This window comes from Gorilla gorilla, chromosome 21 (genome assembly GCF_029281585.2).
Source record: "Gorilla gorilla gorilla isolate KB3781 chromosome 21, NHGRI_mGorGor1-v2.1_pri, whole genome shotgun sequence".
Lineage (NCBI taxonomy): Eukaryota > Metazoa > Chordata > Mammalia > Primates > Hominidae > Gorilla > Gorilla gorilla.
This window is the reverse complement of record NC_073245.2, coordinates 58,235,651-58,257,602: the sequence shown is the minus strand read 5'-3', so window position 1 is coordinate 58,257,602 and position 21,952 is coordinate 58,235,651. Positions and strand designations below refer to the sequence as shown.

The window sequence follows — 21,952 nt, the reverse complement described above, 5'->3', positions numbered from 1 at the left end:
GCCCTAAAAATAACGGCAGGGAACTAGGTCGCGGCCGCGGGGAGGCGGCCCCGCAGCGGCTGCCTGACTTGGGGTCTGGGGTAACCCCCAGGGGGAAGATAAAGGGCACTGAAGTGGCCGTGGAGGTGCGCCATGGAACATGGGGCCCTTGGGAAGCCTCTCTGCAAGACTGGAGAGGCCAGCCCTGAAGTGGGGGAGGAGAACCAGACCCTCTTTCATACCACTGCTCAAGAGATTGGAGCTGGAGGCATGTAGAGCCCAGGGCCCATAATTAAGCAATGTGCTACCCCCAGGGGCGTTCAGGTCACTGGGCTGACTGACCCAATCTGTCTTAAAATGGGTGGGGTAGCGCCTGAGAAGTTCCAAGGGACTCTCTCATTGTGCTTAGACTGACAAGAGTCCTAGCGTCCCACCCCCCAAGACAAGTCCCTGGAGCCCACAGCCAGGGACCTTCTCACTGCGGACTGATCTAGAGATAAGACCTGGTGAGGAGGAGCAGAAGAGGCAGCAGTGAGGTTCCAGGGAGCACTGACTTTCCACCAGGGATGGTGCAGCCTCTAGGGAGGACAGGCCGGTCCTGAGGCTGGCCAGGGACAGAGTGGGGGAGGGCGGAATGAGGCCGCCTGTCGGTTTGAGACCAGATTTTCTCCTGGGGCAGAACTGTCTAATCCCCTAATCCAGGATTGCTTTCTGAGGCTTCCAGAGCCGACATGCTCTCTGTCCTCCTCCCCTCTTCCCTTAGGCCAATCCCCCAGAAGCTTGATCATCCTGGGACCCCTCAGCGCCCCTAGAGTCCAGGTTTGAGCCAGTGATGCAGACATCTCAGGAAGTGGCATCAGAGGTTTGAAAGCTTTGAGTCTCTAGAAGATCTAAACATCTGAGGGTGGGAGCAGATCGGGGTAAACAATCTTCACACTCGTACTAGCTCTCTCCCTGGCTCTCTAAGTTCCAGAAAAGTTCTTCGGTTGGGAAAAGATCAGTCATTGTATCTTACACACAGCTTTCATTTCACAGATGAAAAAAACTAAGGCCCATAGAGGGAAAATGACTGCCTGTGGACATAATGCCAGTGGATGGCAGAATTTGGTCTAGCATCCAGTTTGCTTTACTCCAGTTTAGGACTCTTTTCATTGATAGAACTTATAAAAGTGGTCTTGCCTCCATAGAAGAGACAAGGATGCAGTCATATCCATGCCCCTCAGCAGCCTCTGATTATTAGCTCCTGAAAAACAAACAAACAAACAAACAGGCACTACGTCTGAGATGTGCTTTCTTCCTTTTCTTGTGCTCAGGCTTCAGAGATGCAGGGCTAGAATGGACTCTTGGCTTGCAACTGAAGGGGAAGCCTCCAGAAAACCTGCAAAAATCCTAAAGAGCCATTCATATCCCTGGAGACCGGGGTATAGGACAGCACTTTTTTCAGGACCATGGACAGAATCCAGGGCTCAGCTTTACTTGTATTAATACAATTTGTCAGTGGCTACAGATTGGGTCAACCGTGGAGTTTTCAGCAGCTGACTCAAAAGTGCCTCTGAGGGACCTACCAATCAAGTATCACTGCCACTTGGTTTTTTGGATACCCAAAGGACCCTTCAGGGTGGAGAGTTAGCTATTCAGACAAGTTGTGGGCACTGGTATTCTTGGCTCTCCCAGAGAAAAAAACCACCAAAAGGGTGAGATGAGTTTGAATTGGTGACAGAGGTTAAAAGAAGCCAGTGTTCAAAAATTTTTAAGCATGCCACTCCACTCTACACACACACACACACACACACACACACACACACATACACACACACACAAACACAGCACTAGCAGCAGCAGCAGCAGCACTGTGTTCTTCTACTCTGCAGAGATGCATAACAGTAAAACACGTGTAGCATGTTTGTCAGAGAAGTGCTGTAGAATGAAGGAGATGCTAAGGTTTTTCAGTAATCCCAGGTCTGGCATGTTCCCCTGGGGTTATTTTCCTTCATTTGTGGTCCAGCTTTGGCCACTCAGAGACTAAGCCCATGCATGGGGAAACCTAGATTCTAGGGAGTACGGGTGAAGGCAGGAGTGATTCCTCTTTCCCTGGGGAACCCATCTGTCCACCTTCACTAGAGTTCCCATCTCAAGAGCCATCTGAGATTCAGGAGATAATGGTTCTATCGTATCCTCTGCCCCCAAATTCTCTGTGTATCTGTGGGCAAAATCAGGTTCCTCTCTGTGGGCCTCAGTATCCCGTCTGTAAAAATGAGTTAGGTCGCATAATCCATGGCACTTCTTCCTGCTCTGAAAACTCTTAGTGCTCTATTAATCTCAGACCAAAGCCACATATCCCTTCCTAAGGAGCCCCAACCAAGTGAGCAGACAGTCCCAAGGGGGGACCCCAGCCCCTCCACTGACACCCCTCACCTCTCAGGAAGACTGTGCCCTATTCTGGCCTCCAGCCAACTCTCTGTGATGAGGTTTAGAGAAAACACATGGCAGGCACCCACTACACTGCCAGCCTGGCACTGGCCAGTAAAAGGTGACCCACAGCTCAGAGCCCCAGGAACCTGGCTGCCAGCACAGCATCCCCTCCCCACCAAGAACCCTGGGGAGATCTGGGGCCAGGGAAACCCTCTCACTAAAGCAGCACAAGATGCAGAGCTAGGGAGGGTCCTATTTCTAAACTCTGAGTCTCTCAAACTCATACCCCCTCCCACCATATGTCTCAGAGAGAAAAAAGCTCAGAGAAGCTGCCTCCTGAGTGTCAGGATTTGGGAACTGGAAGAGATATTATAAATTATTTTCCACTCTCCACTTATTGTGAAATTGGAGTCTGAAAATGGAAAGGTTCATATTTTCTTCATGGGGTGAACTTGTAACAGACTAGGGACTAGAACCCAGCCCCTTGACCTCCTGTCCGGGACTCCATCCACTGAACCAGGACAAGGGGCTGTTTGGAGGAAGCTAGAGCCACCGGACTGGGTCCTCTTTTCACAGGAGGCAGGCATAGCATTCCTCCTTATGGCTCAATCCCTCTCCCTCCGCATCTCCACTGCATTACCCCCACAACCTAACCCACCAACCACTGGCTGTGGCCTTATGGGCCCAGGGTCCTGAATGCCCTCCTTCACTCTTCTTCTTCCCCACCCGCATGCCCCATCCTCGGACCCAAAACCGTAGCAGTGAATTGATGAGTCCAGCGCAAAGCACACCCCACACACACAGGGCTCACTGCGGAGCACGTCAACCACCACCGTCTCCGTGGCAACCGGGGGTTTAATTAACAGGCTGCAGCCCCATCACCATAGCAACAGCACCCCAACAGCCCCTCATTCCTCTGCAGACTCAGCCCATCTTCCCTCTTTCCCAATCCGGACCCCTTTCTCACTGCACTCGCCCCCGATCCCCACCCCACCTGGAGAACTGAGGCCTAAAGATCGCTCTGGTTCATTGAGAAAAGGGGAGGGGAGAGGAGGGGGATGAGAGAGAAAGAGAGAGCAGCCTGTCACCATGGCAACTGCAGCCCCGTTCATAACCAGTTTGTTGCCATGGAGATTCCTAGGGCTCACCTTGGGCTGAGGTACCGGGCAGTGAGGTTCTGAGTTCTGGCTTGGGGATGAGATGACTGGAGATCTCCTTAGACAGACTGGAAATCTCCAGATCCAACATATATACCAATAACAGCATTATTCTTCCCAATTTACAGATGGAGAGACTGAAACATGAGGTTTGTGTCTAGAGAAGGCAGACAGCTTCATCCTTCCAAATCATCCCAAAATCTTAGCATTTTTATGGTTAGAAGGACCCTTAGATAGCTTCCGGTTCAACTCCTTTATACTACAAATGGGTATATTAAGGCCCAGAGAGGGGAAGCAGTGTGCCCAAGGTCACACCACAGAGCCTGAGCTAGAACACAGATGGGCTATATTGTGGTCTTGCTCCATCCTCCCCGCATAAGTTAGCTCCCTCTCCCTCCATGGGGACACATCCCAACTCCTGTTAGTCCTACCAGGCCCAGGGCTCTTTTCAGGGCCCTGACTCCTCCCTGAGAAATGGAGGCACAGTAGAGGATCAGATAAAGGAATAGGGGAGCATCTCAGAGTTGTAACAACTGTCACCAGGTCTACTTCTGTTCATCCAAGTCACCATCAATCTCCCATGACACAGGTGAAGCAAGTGAGGTGTGTGGCCCGCAATCCAGGGTTAGTGGCAGATTTGAGGCTTGGCCTTGCCTTGCTTCTTTAACTCCCTGTAAGTCATGTTCTCACCTATGGTTCACCCTCTGGCAGCAGAAAGCCCCCCAAGTGGCAAACCCCACTCATTTGGCCCAGAGTAAAAGAATACACACCCACGCCATCTCCCCCAACCTTTCCCAATCTTAGACATGCTGCTATCCCTCCCTTTGGGTGAGGACAAGAGGTGGAAAGAGAATCTATCAGGGGCTAGAGGGCTGACACAAGAACAGCTATGGGAAAGATACCACCAGATGCTGGGTTCCCCTAAATAGCCCTTGTCTACTTCCCCATACGCTGATCTACCAGAGAGGAGGTGCTTGAGACTGTTTCAGGCTTAAAAGGTTAAAAGTCACCCAAACCATTGTCCAGATGGAACTTCCAATACACTCCTGCACACAGGTACCCACCCCTCAGATAGACACAGAAATGTACACATCAGCACACCCTTCAACGCACTGGCAATATAGTGACACACAGAAGCACTGAGTGAGTCACTGACCACCCCACAGGTCATCAAAACTAATGGGGGATGCTCCTCCCACAAGACACACACACACACACACACACACACACACACACACACACACACACAGCCTCTGCCACAGCACACAGCATTCCAGGCTCATACACACCTGCACACCCAAAGCTTGGGGGCTGTGTTTCACTTCGACCCCAGAGAAGTAGTGTGAGTACCGGCATCTGAGAGTGTGAATGGGAAAACAGCAATCACCTTGGGACATGAGAGGGCTGTCTTATTCCTAAGCCAGGGGATGAGGAGCGAGAGAAGAGAAGGCAAGGGTAGAGAAGCAGGATCCCACAGCCACCCTCCTCTCATCTTATGAGCATTACACACCTACTAAGTGCCAGGCTCTGGGTCTGGAACTCAGAACACAAAGATAAAGGATATGGTCCCTGTCCTTGAGATGTTCCAATGGAGGATACCCATAAGTAAAGAAAACGACTGCCATCCACCGGGACGTGTGCACTAAGGGTGCAGTGGGTGGGCCAAAGAGGAAACTGAAAAGGTTTTTGGAAAAGGTTAAATGAGCTATAACTTACAGAACGAGTAGGAGTTTTCCTGGCTGATGGAGGTGGGAGAATGAATGTGGACAAGAACACCAGAAGCAAATGAGGAAAGAGAATGACAGACTTAAGGCTTTGGCCTTTATTTTGCAAGTGATGGGGGGCTTCTGTGGAGGAGGGCTAGGGCAGGACTGGAGGCAGGGAGGCCAGTGGAGAGGATGTGGTCGTGGCCATGTGAGGCTTGGAGCAGGGCGATGATGACAGAGGGGGGACCGATGCTGCCAGATTCAGGATAAGTTTCAGAGGTGAATGGTCAAGACGTGGGGATCAGTTGGATTTGCTGGAAAGAAAAAAGGAAGGGTTGAGAATGGCTACAGAATTTCTGACTTTCAAATCTGGGAGGCTGGTAAGGTCATTCATGAAAATGAGAAAAGAGATTATGAGAAAGATGAAGAGTGGAAGGAGCCCAAGAAATCCAAGTGGCCACAACCAGGAGGCGTTCGGTTCCCGGGACTGGGTCCATTCAGAATTCCAGGCCTCAATTTGGTCATCTGTACAATGAGGAGGTCCGCCAGATAACCCCCTAAGGGTTACTCTAGGGGTTTCGGCGCTTGGGTTTGCTTCGGGGCGAGCTCACCTGCGGCTCGGCAGCGACCCCTGGCGGTCTGGGGAGCCTCCTCCTCCTCCTCCTCCTCCTCCTCCTCCTCCTCCTCCTCCTCCTCCTCCTCCTCCTCCTCCCCCCCTCCTCCTCCTCCTCCCCCTCGTCGTCGTCGTCCTCCTCCTCCTCCTCCTCCTCCTCCTCCTCCTCCTCCTCCTCCTCCTCCTCCTCCTCCTCCTTCTCCTCCTCCTACCCTCGCTGGGGCCACTACAAGCCGATTCGCCTTGTTCCTTCCAGACCCGAGGGCCTCAGAGCCAGGGAGAGGACCCCTGATGAGTGCCCCCTGAGGGCAGACTGCACGCACCCAGGATGCTACTTCTCCACCGAAGGCCAGAAGGATCTTTCCCCTCCCCTATACTCTGTGCCCTGCGTGTAACTTCCATTACAAGACCCTGCACAGGGCCCGCGAGGAAGACGCCCCCAACCCCGCCTGAGCTGGCTCCTCCCAACCCTTACGGAGCTCGAGCAGACAAGGAGCTAAGTGGGTCCCCAAGAGTCGGGATCAGCGACCCTACGGCATCCTCCCTGAATCTCGCTGCCCAGGATCCACACTAACTTCCCTGCCTCCCGTCTCCTTCCCGGGATCCCCAGTCGCTGTCCGCTAAGCCTCCAGGGAGCTAGAGGATTGGAGGATCCGCCAGGCACCGAGGACCCGCTGACCTGGCACCTGCCTCGGCAACCCTGACTCAGTTTTCCTCCCGCCCTCGACCCCACCCCACTCCCAGGCCCCACTCCCATCCTCCTGGCCCAACTTATTCCCCACTGGTCCCGCCCTTTCCTGACCCCAAACCAACCTAGTCCCGCCGCCTCCCCTTTAGGGCCTCCTGACCATCCCCCTTCAACACACAGCCCCCTTTTTCCCTAGTTCCACCTCCTCACTCTGGTCCCGCTCCCTACTCGAGATGTCCCCGCCCCTTTAGTGCCCTACGGCCTACTCTCCACCTTGACCCCGGCCCTTCCATCACCAGACCCGCCCCCTTCGCCTCCGTCCAAACCCCTTCCATGGCCCCACCCCTTTCCCTTGTGGCCACGCCCACCCCGCGTTTGGCCCCTCCCCCTTCACACTTTGCGTTCCGCGGCCCCGGCCCCTTGGTTTCCTAGTCCTGGCTCCATTCCCCTCTCAGGCCCAGGCCTAGGGCTGGGACCCCTCCCCGCCCCCGGTCTTGGCCCTGCCCCCTTCAACAGACGGTCCGCCCCGGCCCCTCCCCCTCGTCCCGCCCGGCCCTGGCAGGCCCCGCCCCCTGCGGCCTCTACCTTTGACGTCTTCCCCCGGGAGGTGGCGGGGGTCTGCGACCGAATGCCGGCGGGACTCTGGGTCAGGGCTTCTGGCGGGCCCTGCGGGGGGCAGCGAGGTGACCGTGAACCTGCGGCTCATGGCGCGGAAAGGAGCCAGGCGGCCGCGGCAAGGGCCGGGATCGCACAAGTGGCTGCAACCAGGCTCTAGGAGGGAGAAAGAGCGGATCCCCCAACCCCCCCGCCCGCCCGCCCCCCGCGAGACGCGGCGCCGCGCAGGGTCCTAGTGCCCGCTGTGCGGAGGGTTCCTGAATCTGGCCACTTCGCTGGGAGGCCCTGGGCTCCCCAGTGCCACCCGAAGGGCCTGAGGAGGCCATCTGCAGGTGAGAGTCGTCCCTACAACGGAGGCACCTCTGTTAGGGTCTCCTAAACACCTGGGGCTCATTCATTCATTCATTCATTCATTCATTCGGCACATGTCGATAGCGCTCCTGTGTTTCGCTCAGTGGTGCGAGGGATACGTCGGTGGATGAGATCCACTGGCTTCTTGCCCTCAAGTGGCTTAAATTCTAATAAGGAGAAAAAGATTATACGTGAGCAAACGCATAGATGAGATCATTTGAGATTGGGTGTATGTTTAAAACTAGGGCCATGGGATAATGGGTAAGAGGGAGGACTACTTTAGGGGTGGCCTGAGAAGGCCTCCTAGAAGATGTGGTATTTGAGCTGAGACCTCACTGATGAGAAGGGCCAGCTATGCAAAGATCTACGGGGAAGAGTTCTGTAGAAGAAGAAACAGCAAATGCAGAGCCTTGGAGTGAGAAGGAGTCCCGACTGTCCAAGAAACAGCAAGGCCATTGTGTCTGGAAGAGAGGGAGTGGAGAAGAGAGTGACTGGAGATGAGGGAGTAGAGAAGGGCAGATCATGTGGTCTTCTGAAGGCTTTGGGGAGGAGCCTGGATTTTTTGAGCAGGGGAATGATGTGATCCAATTTATAATTTAACAGGATCATTCTGGCTGCTGGGTGAAGGTTCAACTAAAGAATGGCAAGAGTAGAAGCTGGAAATCTAATTAGGAGGCTCCTGCAGACCCCAAGCTGGGGGGTGATGGTAGCCAGACTAGAGTGGTGGCAGTTGTCTGATTCCAGTTAGGTTTTGAAAGTGAAACCATCAGGACCCACTGATGGATCGGATGTGACACGTGACCATAAAAGTGAAGTCAAGGAGAAATCCTGGCAATTCACACACTGCTGGTGGGAGTGTAGTTAGGCAAAAACTACTTTGGGAAACTGTTTGGAAACATCTACTGAAGGTGAACATACACATATCCTTCAACCCAGCAGTTTTTCTCCTAGGTATATACCCGAAAGAAGTGACTACCCGTGATCACCAAAAGACATTTACCATGAATGTTCATAGGGGCATTGTCCATAATAGCCCCAAATTGGAATCTACCAAATGCTTGTCAACAGTAAAATAGAGAAATAAGTCGTAGTACCTTCACACAATGGAATACCATCTACAATTCTCAGAACAATATGGATGAATCTCACAAATAGAACCTTGATAAAAAAGAGTCCAGACACAAAAGAATACATACCCTATAACACTATTTAAATACAGTAAAAAATAGTCAAAGTCTATCTAAGCTGTTAGAAGTAATGATAGTGGCACTGGGTGCGGTGGCTCACACCTGTAATCCCAGCACTTTGGGAGGCCAAGGCTGATGGATCATGAGATCACGAGTTCAAGACCAGCCTGGCCAAGATGGTGAAACCCCATCTCTACTAAAAATACAAAAATTAACCATGTGTAGTGGCGGGTGCCTGTAATCCTAGGTATTTGGGAGACTGAGGCAGAGAATTGCTTGAACCTGGGAGGCGGAGGTTGCAGTGAGCAGAGATCATGCCACTTCACTCCAGCCTGGGCGACAGAAAAAAAAAAAACTAATGATAGTGGTACCCCTGGGGGAGAAGAGGTAGTGATTGCAAGCAGGCTTCTAGGGTGCTGATAATGTTTTGTTTCTTTTTTTTTTTTTTTTTTTTTTTTTGTCTCTTGAGACAGAGTCTCACTCTGTCGCCCAGGCTGGAGTACAGTGTCATGATCTTGGCTCACTGCAACCTCCACCTCCCAGTTCAAGCAATTCTACCTCACCCTCCCAAGTAGCTGGGATTACAAGGTGCCCACGACCGTGCCCAGCTAATTTTTGTATTTTTAGTGGAGAGAGTTCTTCACCATGTTGGCCAGGCTGGTTTTGAACTCCTGATCTCAGATGATCCACCCGCCTTGGCCTCCCAAAGTGCTGGGATTATAGGCATGAGCCACCATGCCCAGCCTCTTGTTTCTTGACCTGGTGCTGGTTACACACTTGTGTTCCATTTGTGAAAATGTCTTCAAATGTACACTTATGATAGATACATTTGTATATTTATTATATTATGGCAATGGTTCTCAACTGGGAGCAATGTTGACCACCAGGGAATGTTTGGCAATATTCAGAGACATTTTTGGTTATCACAACTGGAGCAGGGGCTAGTACCAGCATCTAGGGGCTAAAGGCCTCTTGGGCCCTCTAGGTTTGTACCAGGGCTGTCTGGCCATGAGTCACAGTTCAACATTACCCTGCTGCACCCCATCCCCACACTGGGGCCTTCCTTAGCAGAGAGGGCTAACCCTGAATGGGCCTGGCATCTGGCCATGGATCCTGTCACCTCCTAGAGGAAGACACCAAACATGCTAGAAGGTACAGTGTAGATGTACAGTGTAAGACAATCCCCCACAACAAAGTATCCAGCCCAAAATGTCAATAGTGTAGAGGCTGAGAAACCCAGTACTAGAAAAGAAGTTTAAATAACTGATTCCTAGATTTTAGGACTGATTAGGTGTTCAGTTTGATTGAGGGTGGATGATGCTGTCTCTTATTAAAGTGGTAACAACAGAGGAGCACGTTTGGAAGGTGAAACCCAGGAGTCAGTTTGGACCCGTTAGGTTGAGAGGTCTGTTTGCCAGCTAAGGAGCCATGTAGAGTAGGCAGTTGAACATGAGTCTGGAGCTCGGGGCAGGGGAGAGGAGGTTACGGTAGGAAACATAAATTTCACGGTCTTTAGCAGAGAGATGCTATTTAAGGCTGTGGGCTACCAGACATCACAGGGAATGAGTATACACAGAGCAGAGGATTCCCACGATTGAGCACAAGGGTGCCTCTGTCACCAGAAGAGGAAAATCCACCCAGTGAGGTAGGAGGAGACCCAGAAGTAAGGTTCCAGAGGCCGAGAGTTTCAGGAAGAAGGGCAGGATCCACTATGTCAATGTGGGGAGAGTTGGTGTGGGATGAGCAGAGAGGAGCTCCTGTCACATCTGGCTACAAGAAGGTCATAAATGGCTTTGAAGAGGGTGACTTTGGTGGTGTAGTGGGGTGGGAGCCAGGCTGGAAATGGCTGAGGAGAGAATGGGAATTGAGGAAGTGAAGACAGTGAGTAGAGACCATGCTTTTGGGAAGTTTTATTGTGAATGGGGATAGGAAGGTAGAGAAATAGACTAGTATCTAGTGGGAGGCAGGGGTTAAGACAGATTGTAAACAAGCCATGGCGGGGAATGTTTGTACGCCAGGTGGGAGTGGGTCATTTGAGCAAGAAACAGATGAAAGAGGAAGCTCAGAGGGCAGTTTTCTGGACTCCTACTTAAATTCCCACATGGGCCCTGATCAAACCCATCACCTCCACTCACGGGCCCCAATCTTTCAGTCAAGTCCCTTTGCTAACCTGTAAGGTCAAATTCATATTCAGCCTGGCATTCAGGACTTCTCTCATCTAGCCCAAACTAGCACTGCTATCTTAACCATTCTGGAATCCTCTCCATTCCCTCTTAGCCACCTGCTACTACCCCATGCTGGAGTTCTGAGCCATTTGAAGTTCTCCAGACACCCACTGCTTTTTCTCTTCTTTTTCTCTTGGTGCACTTGCACCAAGAACCCACATTCAAATTCCACTCTTATCACTCACTAGCTATGAGACTTTGGGTGACTTGTATAATTCTCTGTGCCTTAGTTTCCTTATCTGTAAAACAAGGGATTGGTGATGGCAGTAATAATAGTACATACAAAGTAATAGGAGTACCTATCTCCTCTGGTTGTTTTATCACACAAAATGCACATAGAACAGTGCCTGGCACATAGTGCTGTACCATGGGTAGCTACTAACATCAGGTATATGATCCATATTTTATTTATCCACTGACTTACTCCTGGGCAGCTAGGTTATTGCCAGTTTTTCACTAACAAACAATGCTACAATCAACATCCTTCTATGTGTTGTCTTGTGCACACATGTGAGGGTCAGAAAGTAGTTACATTTTTGGGTTTAGTGGTTCTTGGTAAATTACCCTGTAAGAAGATTGTCCCTTGCACAGGAAGAAGCTCGTTCATCCTTTCTGATTCAGTTCCAGTTCAGATGTCATCTTGACTGAGAAACGTTCCTGGACCTCAGCCACAACACAGACACACACACATGTGCACACACACACACCATTATTGTAGAATAAAAGATCATGCACTGCACACTCCCCAAGTGTGATCCCACCGCCACCAGCCATAGAATCACCCTTGTAAATAGGTCAGACTCTCTGGAGGTGGAGCCTGGAGTTGCATTTTAAGCAAGTTCCAAGGGGAATCTTATGCATTCTAAAGTCTAACTCATTTCTCTATCCCCATTGCCCAGTACAGGGCCTGGCTCCATGTAAGGGCTCAATAAATGTTTGATGAATGAATAAACAGGTTGATCATTTCCTTGACTGTAAAATAGAAATAACCACATCATACTTTCCTAATAGGAATGATTGAATATGTTAACATTTACAAAGTGCCTAGAACACTATTTTTTTTTTTTTTTGAGACGGAGTCTTGCTCAGTCACCCAAGCTGGAGTGCAGTGGCGTGATCTCTGCTCACTGCAAGCTCCACCTCCCAGGTTCAAGCCATTCTCCCGCCTCAGCCTCCCAAGTAGCTGGGACTACAGGCGCCCGCCACCACGCCCGGCTAATTTTTTCTATTTTTTTTTTTAGTAGAGACAGGGTTTCACCATGTTAGCCAGGGTGGTCTCAATCTCCTGACCTCGTGATCTGCCTGCTTCGGCCTCCCAAAGTGCTAGGAGTGAGCTACCGTGGCCGGCCTAGAACACTTTGTGGCACATAGAAAGCACTCTATCAGTTATTTGTTTTTCCTTTTTTTTTTTTTTTTGCACTGTATCAGTTAAATACATACATGCATACATACATGCATACATATATAAATAAAGTCTGCTTCTAAAGGTTAGAGAATCCAAGTTTATTAGAAACACTCCAACAAAAAACGAAGGTGAGAAGAGAGGGCCCAGCCCACCTCCACTCCTCCCTGTCCTCCGGAACAGAATACCAGTTTGTATCCGGCAAACTGGCTCCTTCCCCAGGGTTGGTCCCAGTGGGGGTTTACATGGCACTGCCAAAGCAGGATGGGAGCCCTAGTCCTCAGGGCACTGCAGGATGTCATAGGTCACATAGCCCACTTGGTCCACCTGGTTCAACTCACTCCGGGAACTCACGCGCCAGTAGAAGCGGTCCTGGCAGAAATAGGCTTTCTCTGCAGGAGACAGGCAGGCATAAGAGGAGTGATTCTAATTCTCCCACATATACAGAAATAGGAACAAGATCTTGACAACCATCTCTTCTGCCATTTCTAGAACTTTCTAAGGTTTTCACATATCACCTCCATCCCCCCCACCTGTGAGATGCTGTGAGGTGCTGTGAGATGCTGGAGGGCACAGACCTCAGTGCCCAAAGCACTGCCACAGAGCCTAGCACACAGTAGGTACACCATCCACATTTTGTGAATGAACTAACAAATGAATAGACCAACTATCTTAATGCTCAGAACAATTCATTCAACGCTCATTCATTGAACAAATCTGTTCATTCATCATTTATTGAGCACCTACTATGTGCTCTGTTCAAGATACTGGGGGTAAGCAGAAAAAAATGCAGGCATGATCTCAATTATCTTGGTGCTTACACTCTAGTGAGGCAAGAGACAATTAAGCAAACACATAAATAAATGAGATTGGTTTTGAAAATATAGAAAGCGGCTGGGTGTGGCGGCTCATGCCTGTAATCCCAGCACTTTGGGAGGCTGAGGCGGGTGGATCACGAGGTCAGGAGTTCAAGACCAGCCTGGCCAAGATGGTGAAACCCCGTCTCTACTAAAAAATACAAAAAATTAGCCAAGCGTGGTGGCAGGCACCTGTAATCCCAGCTACTTGGGAGGCTGAGGCAGGAGAATCGCTTGAACCCGGGAGGCGGAGGTTGCAGTGAGCTGAGATCGTGCCACTGCACTCCAGCCTGGGCAACAGAGCAAGACTCCATCTCAAAAGAAAAAAAAAGAAAATATAGAAAGCTATGGAGAAAATAAAAACAAGTAAATAGATAATAAGCATCAAAGAAGGCCTCATTGAAGCAATGGCCTTAGCACTGAAACCTGAAGGAAGACAGTGGGATGGCCCAGTGACAATCTGGAGGGGAAGCTTTCCAGACAGAGGGAACAACTGGCACAAAGGCTGTAAGCTAGGAATGACCTTGATCTGTTCAAAGAGCAGCCAGTGTGGGTGGAGCAGAGTAAATAACAGGAGGAGTGGGAAGAGATGAGAACACGGGGGTGGAGTGTCAGATCCTCTTAATTTCTTTGACCTTAGAATTCATCTGGGGTCACTCCCAAGACCATTGCCCTCCACTCCTACCCCCTCCCTAATCTCACGGAATATGTTAAAGGTCCTTGACAGCCAGTATGGTTTGGGCTGGGGTGTTTATAAAGAAGATGGCAAAAAAAATGACAGACTCGAAAAAGATTTTGGTGGCAGAAAATCTTGTTCACCTTGTCAACTGTTTGGATGTGACTGGTGAGAAAGGGAAGTCAAGTGTAATTCCAGCTATCGTCCCCATATTACAGATGGGGAAACTGAGGCTCGAAGAGTAGAGAAGCAGTGACTTGCCCAAAGTCACAGAGCTGTGAATTGTCTTCTCTCTCCCTGTAGCACAGTGCCTGGCACATTATCGGCACTTGATGACTGTTGTCTAATAACTGAGCTTCCATACAAACCACCTGCCGTCCTGTACTGAAGGAGAAAGAGCTTCCAGCCGGGGAGGCAGGAAATCTGGGTCCTGGTCTTGGTTGCATTCCTGACTTCCTAAATGACCTGGAGAAGGCCTCTGCCTCTGCTGGGATCTTGTCTGTGCTGGGGCATTTGTTTCCATTTCCAAGGGCTTTTCTTCCTCGCTCAGAATTTGACCACTCACTAAGAGGAGCTTAGTGTGGTGTCTCACGAAGGGACCCTCCTCAGCCCTCACCTCGGTACTGGAAGACGTCGTGCGTGTCCAAAGGCACCCCGGGGAACATCCGGTCCACCTCGCTGGCGCTCCGGGGATCCACCATCTGCGCCTTCACGTCGAACCTGCGGGCAGGCGCGGAGGAGACAGGTGCTGAGCCGGCTAGCGGGCGGACCGACGGCGCCCGGGCTCCCCCTGCCGGCGGCCGCGGCGGCGCTCACCTCCAGAGGCGCCGCCCGCTGAACAGCAGCATCTTCCCCCTGCCACTCCGGAGGGCCCCGGTCACCTGGGCCACGTCGGCGCCCAGGCCCAGCTTGTCCAGACGCCTCGGGCCCAGTACCGACGCGCCTGTGTACACCCACACCTGGCGCCCTGCAGGGGAGGAGGGTCACGTCGGTTTGGGGGCGCAGAGGGAGCACGTACTCCTAGAACGCGAGGAGGGAGATTCCGGCGAGGCCTTTCCTAGCCCGCGTGCCCGCAGTCCCTGCAACCCAGGGACAGAGGCGCTGGGTAGAGCGACGCGAGGGCGTGGAGAGGAGGGGGCAGAAACTCAGCCGCCCCTACGTTTGCTAAACTGCGTCCGCCAGGGGGCGTATTTTTCTAAAACGGACAAGACGTTTCGTGGGTTATCGATGGTCTCTTGAGCCTCCTTGACTGATGGGGATTGACCGGGCGGGGGAGGGAAAGTAGGTAACTAACCAGAGAAGAAGAAAAGCTTCTTGGAGAGCGGCTCCTCAAAGACCGAGTCCAGCTTGCGGGGCAGCGCGGGCCACTTGTCGGCGATAAGGAAGGGGCCCTGCGGCCGGCTCCCCCTGCCCTCAGAGAATCGCCAGTACTTCCTGAGAAAGCGAGGAGGGAAAGGACCGGCTCTAAGCCTTGGACACAGGGCCAGTGGGCGGGAAGGGACGGGCAGCCCCTCCGCAAAGCCCCCTCCCGCATCCACACAACCCCGCCTCCTCACCCATCCTTGAACAAATACAGCTGGTTCCCAATCTCCGCGATGGCGTCGAAGATGTTCACGTTGCAGGCATCGTCCACCGGACTCAAAGGCACAGTAGTGGCCGTAGAAGGGCCAGCAGTGGGGGGACCTGTGGGGCCAGCTGAGGGGGGACCTGTGGGGCCAGCTGTGGGGCGCTCTGAGGGGCGGACAGTGGGGGGTCCGGTGGGGCAGACCGTCGGGGGAGCCGTGGGCTGCGGTGTGGTGGTGGTTGGAGGCCGTGGCTCAGGTTCAGGGCGAGGACCTAAAAAGAGACACGGGATGAGACTCTTCCTATTCCTGCATACCTCTGTACCCCTAGAATATCTGCTCCCCTAAGCCTCTCAGTGAGGCCTCCTCTGGCACACAGGCCCCTCCTCACTCAGCCTTCCTTCCCAAACCACAGGACTTTCTTCTTCTTTTTCGTTTTAAGCGACATCCTCTATGGCCCAGGATGGAATGCAGTGGTGCAATCATAGCTCACTACAGCCTCGAACTCCTGGGCTCAAGGGATCCTCCCGCCTCAGCCTCCAGAGTAGCTAGGACTACAGACATGTGCCTTCACGCCTTGCTCATTTATTTTTTATAGAGATGGGAGTCTGGCTATGTTGCCGAGGCTGGTCTGGAACTCCTGGGCTCAAGCAATCCTCCCGCCTTGGGTCTCCCAAAGCGCTGGGATTAGAGGCGTGAGCCACCATGCCCAGCGTAGACTGGCTTTTGAAGTCACACCTATCTCTCTCTAGAGTCTCTTTATCACCATCTCTAAGCACTGACATGGCAGCGACTGGGCCCAGGCTCTGCTTCCAGATAGACGTTGAGGTCCCACCTCTCCTGCACGCCCCGTTCCTCCCCCGACCCCCAACCCCCAATTCTTTGGTACTGTGGCACAGCCACGCCCTTTCCCCTCCTCCTCCCATCCCTGCCCCTGCCTCACCATAGAGGTGCCGGATGCCATTCACGTCGTCCTTATGCAAGGGTGGCCCCTCAGTGAAGCGGTACATAGGGTACATGAGCGCCTCCGGCACTGAGGAATGATCTAAGCCCAGCGCGTGGCCGAACTCATGCGCCGCCACGAGGAACAAACTGTATCCTGGAGGGAGAGGGAGCCTGAGACGTGAGCGCCGGGCCGAGCCCCCAGCCCTGGCCACCCCACCACCACCACTGCCGGGAACCCCAGCCCCGGAGTCTCGGGACCACGCCTACCTTGGTCCGGGCAGAAGCCCCACTTCTTGTCGGTGTCAAAGTTCGAGGTGGTAGCGCACCAGAGGCGCCCATCTCCGCGGCCCTCGCTGGTACAGGTCGAGTACTCCTTACCCAGGAAAGTGAAGGGGAAGACGCACAGCTCCCCCGCCGAGTTGCCCCCCATCACCGTCGAGTCAGCTGGAGAGACCCAAGGCCTTGGATGAGCCAGGTGGATGAGTCCAATAAGGAGTCAGGGGCCGACCCGACAGGGAGCTAAACAATCTTGGTGGCCTAGGGGGCGCTGTAGAGCACTCCTGAGAAGAGGCTAGACCCGTGGGCGGTGCCTGGGACACCAGACCAAGGAAGAGGCGGCCAGCTGGGCAGAAAAGGCCGAACCTTAGTGGCTGGGGCGGGGCCATTGGAAGTCAGGGATAGGGGTGGAAATGTGGTGTAGGCGGGCGGAGTCACGGTCGTCCTGAGGACCAATGAGAGTGGAAAGACAAACTGATGGGCGGGAAGAGCCGCGTTTTGGGGGCCAATGCATGATGAGAGGGCGGGGTTGAACCTGGTAGACAGGGCGGAGGTACCTCGAGTCGGGCAGAAGCCGAAGCGCTTGTCCCGGTCGTAGTTGGCGGTGGTGGCGCACCAGCGGTAGCCGTCGGAGCGACCGTCCGTGGTGCAGGCGGAGTAGGATTGGCCTTGGAAGATGAATGGAAACTGGCAGGGTTTCCCATCAGCATTGCCGCCCTGGGTGTAGAGTCCTGGGGCGAGGAGGATGTGGGAAAGGGGGAGAAGGCGGAGACAGCACATTATAACCCCCAAGTGTGTCCTGTTCTTTGACGCATGGATGGTCTGCAGTTCATCCCACCTCTCATCATTTCTCAGATGAGAAAATTGGGCCCAGAGTGCGGGAGGGTGAATTGCAGGCCACACAGCACTAGTGGCAGAGCTGGAATTAGAACCCAGGACCATCAAGGGTGGTGGGCGCCCCCAGCCCTCGGTGAGCCCCCACACTCACTCTCGCTGGGGCAGAAGCCAAACCGGTCGTCGGTGTCGTAGTTGGCCGTGGTACTGCACCAGGGCAAGCCGTCGGAGCGACCGTCGGTGGTGCAGGCAGAGTAGGAGCGGCCCTCGAAGATGAAGGGGAAGTGGCAGGCCGCGCCATCTGCGTTTCCAAACCGAGTTGGAACCACTGCGGGAGGAGGGGAGACCGGAGTTAGGGCGGCGGGTGATGAGTGGGAGAGAATGAAGGGAATCAGGGGCCAGGAGGACTCAGAATCTCACCGACGCCCTTGCCCAGGGACCACAACTCGTCATCGTCGAAATGGGCGTCTCCCTGAATGCCGGGGCCAGGAGGAAAGGCGTGTGCCAGGAGCCCGTCCTTCCCGTCGAAGGGATACCCGTCTCCGTGCTCTGAAGAAACAGGTCGAGAGGAAGAGGGTTAGCCGAGTACTGCTGCGCAGATTGTGCGCTGCCCAAGGCAAGGGCTCCGAAATAAGTGCGGGCTGAAATCCCGCCTGCGCGAAGCTCTCCCAGCCTGGCGCCCTGGCCCTGTGCACTGTCTGGCAGGAGGGGTCGTATAAGCCAGGGCAGCGCGGGCAGGCAAGAGGAAGCCGGGGCCACTGCTGCCTCCACGCTCTCCGTGGTCCTCCCTTCCCTGACCCCGCCCAGATCTCTTGGATTTTCCCTCCTCACGTTCTCACCCGCGACACCAAACTGGATGACGATGTCTGCGTCCCGGCTGTACACGCGAGTGAAGGTGAGCGGCGTCACCGCGCTCCACAGTGCGAAGGCGCGGGCAAAGGCGTCGTCAATCACCGCCCGCGGCAAGTCTTCCGAGTAGTTTTCGATCCTGTAGCGTAAGAGCCAGAGGAAGGAGGTCAGAAGTGAAAGGCTGGAGCGGGGCAGCAGGGACACCCCATATCGCAGAGACTTCAACATACACAGTGCTCTCGGCCGTCCACGCTCTCATCTATAAATTGCTTCCAGACTTTTTTTTTTTTTTTTTTTTTTTTTTTTTTGTCTACTTAGACCCTCACAATGGCCCTGGCAGGAGGACTTGGATTGCAAGAGCCATTTCCCTGAAGGAAAAACAGAGGCTCAGAGGTGGGGACACTCCCCAGGGGCCACATATTAGTGAAACCCAGGGACGCGTCCAAGACAGGACATGTTCACCGCTGGCCCAAGAGCCAGACCCGGCCTCCCCGCCCCACCCCTCTGCCCCCACGGCCCCGGCTCACCAGTAGGTGATGTTGTGGTGGTGCCACTTGAGGTCGCCCTCAAAGGTTTGGAATCTGCCCAGGTCTGGGACCCCGCACCGTGGCGTTCGCATGGCCTTCAGCGTGGCGCTGTCCAGCTCACCGGTCTCGGGCAGGGACAGTTGCTTCTGGAGAAGCAGCAGCGCAGGCCCCAGAGATTTCGACTCTCCGCGCATCTCTGCCACACGAGTGTAACCATAGCGGTACAGGTATTCCTGTGGATGAAGGGACACACACATGCCAGATCTCTGACCCCTTTCTCTGCCCAGCTGGGGCCAGGACTCTCTCCAGACACTCATGGAGGGAGTCTTTTTTCTTTTTCTTTTTCTTTTTTTTTTTTTTTTGGAGAGACCGTATCAGCCCACTGCAGCCTGGACCTCCTGGACTCAAGCGATCCTCCCATCTCAGCCTTCTGCATAGCTGGAACTACAGGTGCACATCACTGTGCCTGGCTATTTCTTTAATTTTTTTGTAGAGATGGGATCTTACTATGTTGCCTAGGCTGGGCTCAAACTCCTGAGCTCAAGCGATCCTACCGCCTCAGCCTCCCAAAGTGCTGGGATTACAGGTGTGAGCCGTCATGCCCAGCAGGGACTAGCATTTAATAAAGCATTAAATGCTTTCCAGACACCAGTGCTTTCTGACCACCCAGGGATCTCCCCTCCTTAGACATCCTCAGCTCCTTCTCACCCCTGGATGCCTCTAGCCCATTTCTACCCCACAGCTGCATAAGGTTTGCCCCTGTTCACTCCCAGCCTATGCTTACCCCAGAACCCTCCAATGCCTCCCCCACCCCAAACCATTTCCCATTTCCCACCTAGGAAAGCCCCATTGCCCATTTCTGGCCATCACTGCTCAAAGCCTCCACAAGACCCCCCATTGCCTAACCCTGGACACCTCTGTTCTTCAGATATGCCCATCACCACCAACACACCCCTAAAGCATCTCCTCTGAGGCCCTGCGTCCTCTCTGGGACACTCAACACCCTCCCGGACAGCCCTCCCCAACTCTAGACTAGGTGTTTGCCCACCTCTGCCAGCTGCCTGTCGGTGAGATTGGTTCTCAGGTCTCCAGGGAAGAGCACAAAGGTGGACTGGCGCTGTCTGGGGGCAGCAAAGCAGCAGCCCAGCACCAGGAGCACCAGGACCAGGGGCTGCCAGAGGCTCATGGTGAAGGCAGAGGTGTCTGACTGCAGCTGCTGTTGTAGGGGCTTTAAGGAGGCGCTCCTGTGACCCCACCCCTCCTTGACAGGCAAGTGCTGACTCAGGGGACAGGGTGTGTGTGTGTGTGTGTGTGTGTGTGTGTGTGTGGCAGCACCAGCATGAGAAAGGGCTTACACCACCTCCTCCTCTCTTCACTGCCCGCAGTCTCCACTGCCAAGTCAGGCAAGACCCCAGACCCGCAGGAAACCGCAGGCCCTCAGGGGAGGGGTAGGGTTTTGCAAACTGCAGAGCTTGTGGGAACTGTATGAAAGGGAGGGAGGGGGATGAAGCTGGAGGTATCCCCCATCCCTTGGATTGAAAGCCTCTAGTGGTCAGCCAAGGGAAAGTGATGGAAGACTCTCTGAGACTTCTTTCTGAATCTAATGATCCCCCTGGCCCATCCTTGGCCTTTTGCAACACCCCCTCCCAGGTCAGATCTCCTCCCCAAACCCCTCCCCACACTCCAGGCTCTGTCCTCTTTTTCCCTCCCTGACAGCCTTCTTTGACTCAGCTTCCTCTCCCTGCTTCATCTGGGGGCGGAAGGAATGGGCTCTGCTAGGCAGGGCTGGGGAATTCCACTGGGGCAACCCCCTGTCTTCCGCAGGCTGAATCTTCAGGGAAGTAAAGGGGACAGTAGCAGCCTCTAGAAAACAGCAGACATGGCTTTACTCTCTTCCTTCAGGACCTCGGGCAAATGTCCTACCACTTTGAATGTGTTTCCTCAGCTGTAAAAAAAAAAAATGGGGGGTGGGGGGCTCTTTGTCCCTAAATTGATGTGAGGATTAAATGAGATCAAACATATAAAATGTTCAGTACACTGTAGGTTGTAAGTCCGCAACGGATGGTGGTGATTGGTTTTAATTACTAAGGCCAAGACCCAAGATTCAGGGCCAGGTATGGTGGCTCATTCCTGTAATCTTAGCACTTTGGGAGGCCAAGGTGGGAGGATTGCTTGAGCCCAGAAAGAAGGTCAAGGATACAGTGAGCCATGATTATGTCACTGCACTGCAGCCTGGGCGACAGAGCGAGACCCTGCCAAAAGACCATGATTCTAACTTGGAATCAGCAGACCAGGTTATTGGGCTCTAAGCTGCAGTGTAACCTGGAGTAAATGCCTTCCCCTTTGTCAGCTTAGGATTCTTCAACTGCAAATTGGGGCAGGATATGGGGGAAAATAATCTATAGGAGCCCTTTCAGTTCTCCAGCCCTGCTCCATGCAGCCAAATCTCCAGCCCCAATTATCACACTTATGCCAAGCCTCCCTCCCAAGCCTCCCACACCAGCAGCCTCCCTCACTCCTTTCTTCCTAGCCAGCCGGTGTCGGGCAGGGTCTATATTCACCTTCTTCAAAGCCCTATTTGGGAAAAACATGCTAACAACTCAACAAGCTGTATTTATTTATTTTATTTTATTTTTGGGGGGTGTAGTATCACTCTGTCACCCAGGCTGGAGTGCAGTGGCGTGATCTCGGCTCACTGCAACGTCTGTCTCCCGGGTTCAAGCAATTCTCCTGCCTCAGCCTCCCGAGTAGCTGGTATTATAGGCGTGCGCCACCACGCCTGGCTAAATTTTTTGTATTTTTAGTAGAGATGGGATTTCACTACGTTGACCAGGCTGGTTTCAAACTTCTGACTCAAGTGATCCGCCCACCTGGCCTCCCAAAGTGCTAGGATTACAGGCATGAGCCATGGCGCCCGGCCCAATAAGCTGTATTTAAAGGGCCTACTATGTGCCAGGCATTTTATATGCTTATATAATAAATGAGACTGTGAGATGGAGATAATTAACTTCCTTTACAGAAAAGTTGAAGTTCTAAAGTTCACTAACCAATGAACTTCTGCTTTGCAGTCACGAAGTCCTGGATTTCCATC

The 21,952-nt window shown here is 53.1% G+C and overlaps 2 protein-coding genes and 1 long non-coding RNA gene across 3 annotated transcripts in view; all 3 read right to left on the bottom strand.

The window, feature by feature from the left end:
* Nucleotides 1–7,347, bottom strand: part of SLC12A5 (solute carrier family 12 member 5) — a 38,611-nt gene extending 31,264 nt beyond the window's left edge. Inside the window, exon 1 of the mRNA XM_031004747.2 lies at nt 7,141–7,347. Within this exon, the coding sequence (XP_030860607.1) occupies nt 7,141–7,261 (121 nt within the window). The 5' untranslated portion in view covers nt 7,262–7,347. The remainder of the gene's footprint in view (nt 1–7,140) is intronic.
* Nucleotides 5,348–5,930, bottom strand: LOC115931702 (uncharacterized). The gene is made up of 2 exons (XR_004068147.3): nt 5,866–5,930; nt 5,348–5,568 (listed from the first exon to the last, which is right to left on the bottom strand). It is a non-coding gene; the product is annotated as an uncharacterized lncRNA (long non-coding RNA).
* A 5,068-nt stretch (nt 7,348–12,415) lies between the features above and the next one.
* MMP9 (matrix metallopeptidase 9) lies at nt 12,416–20,138 on the bottom strand. Its single transcript, XM_019017222.4, has 13 exons — nt 19,910–20,138; nt 18,862–19,094; nt 18,325–18,473; nt 17,906–18,034; nt 17,640–17,813; nt 17,209–17,382; nt 16,643–16,819; nt 16,374–16,529; nt 15,425–15,704; nt 15,163–15,302; nt 14,685–14,835; nt 14,485–14,588; nt 12,416–12,727 (listed from the first exon to the last, which is right to left on the bottom strand). Exons 1-13 carry the CDS (start codon nt 20,045–20,047, stop codon nt 12,609–12,611), a joined length of 2,124 nt encoding a protein of 707 aa, XP_018872767.3. The 5' UTR covers nt 20,048–20,138; the 3' UTR covers nt 12,416–12,608.
* Between the last annotated feature and the right edge of the window lie 1,814 nt (nt 20,139–21,952).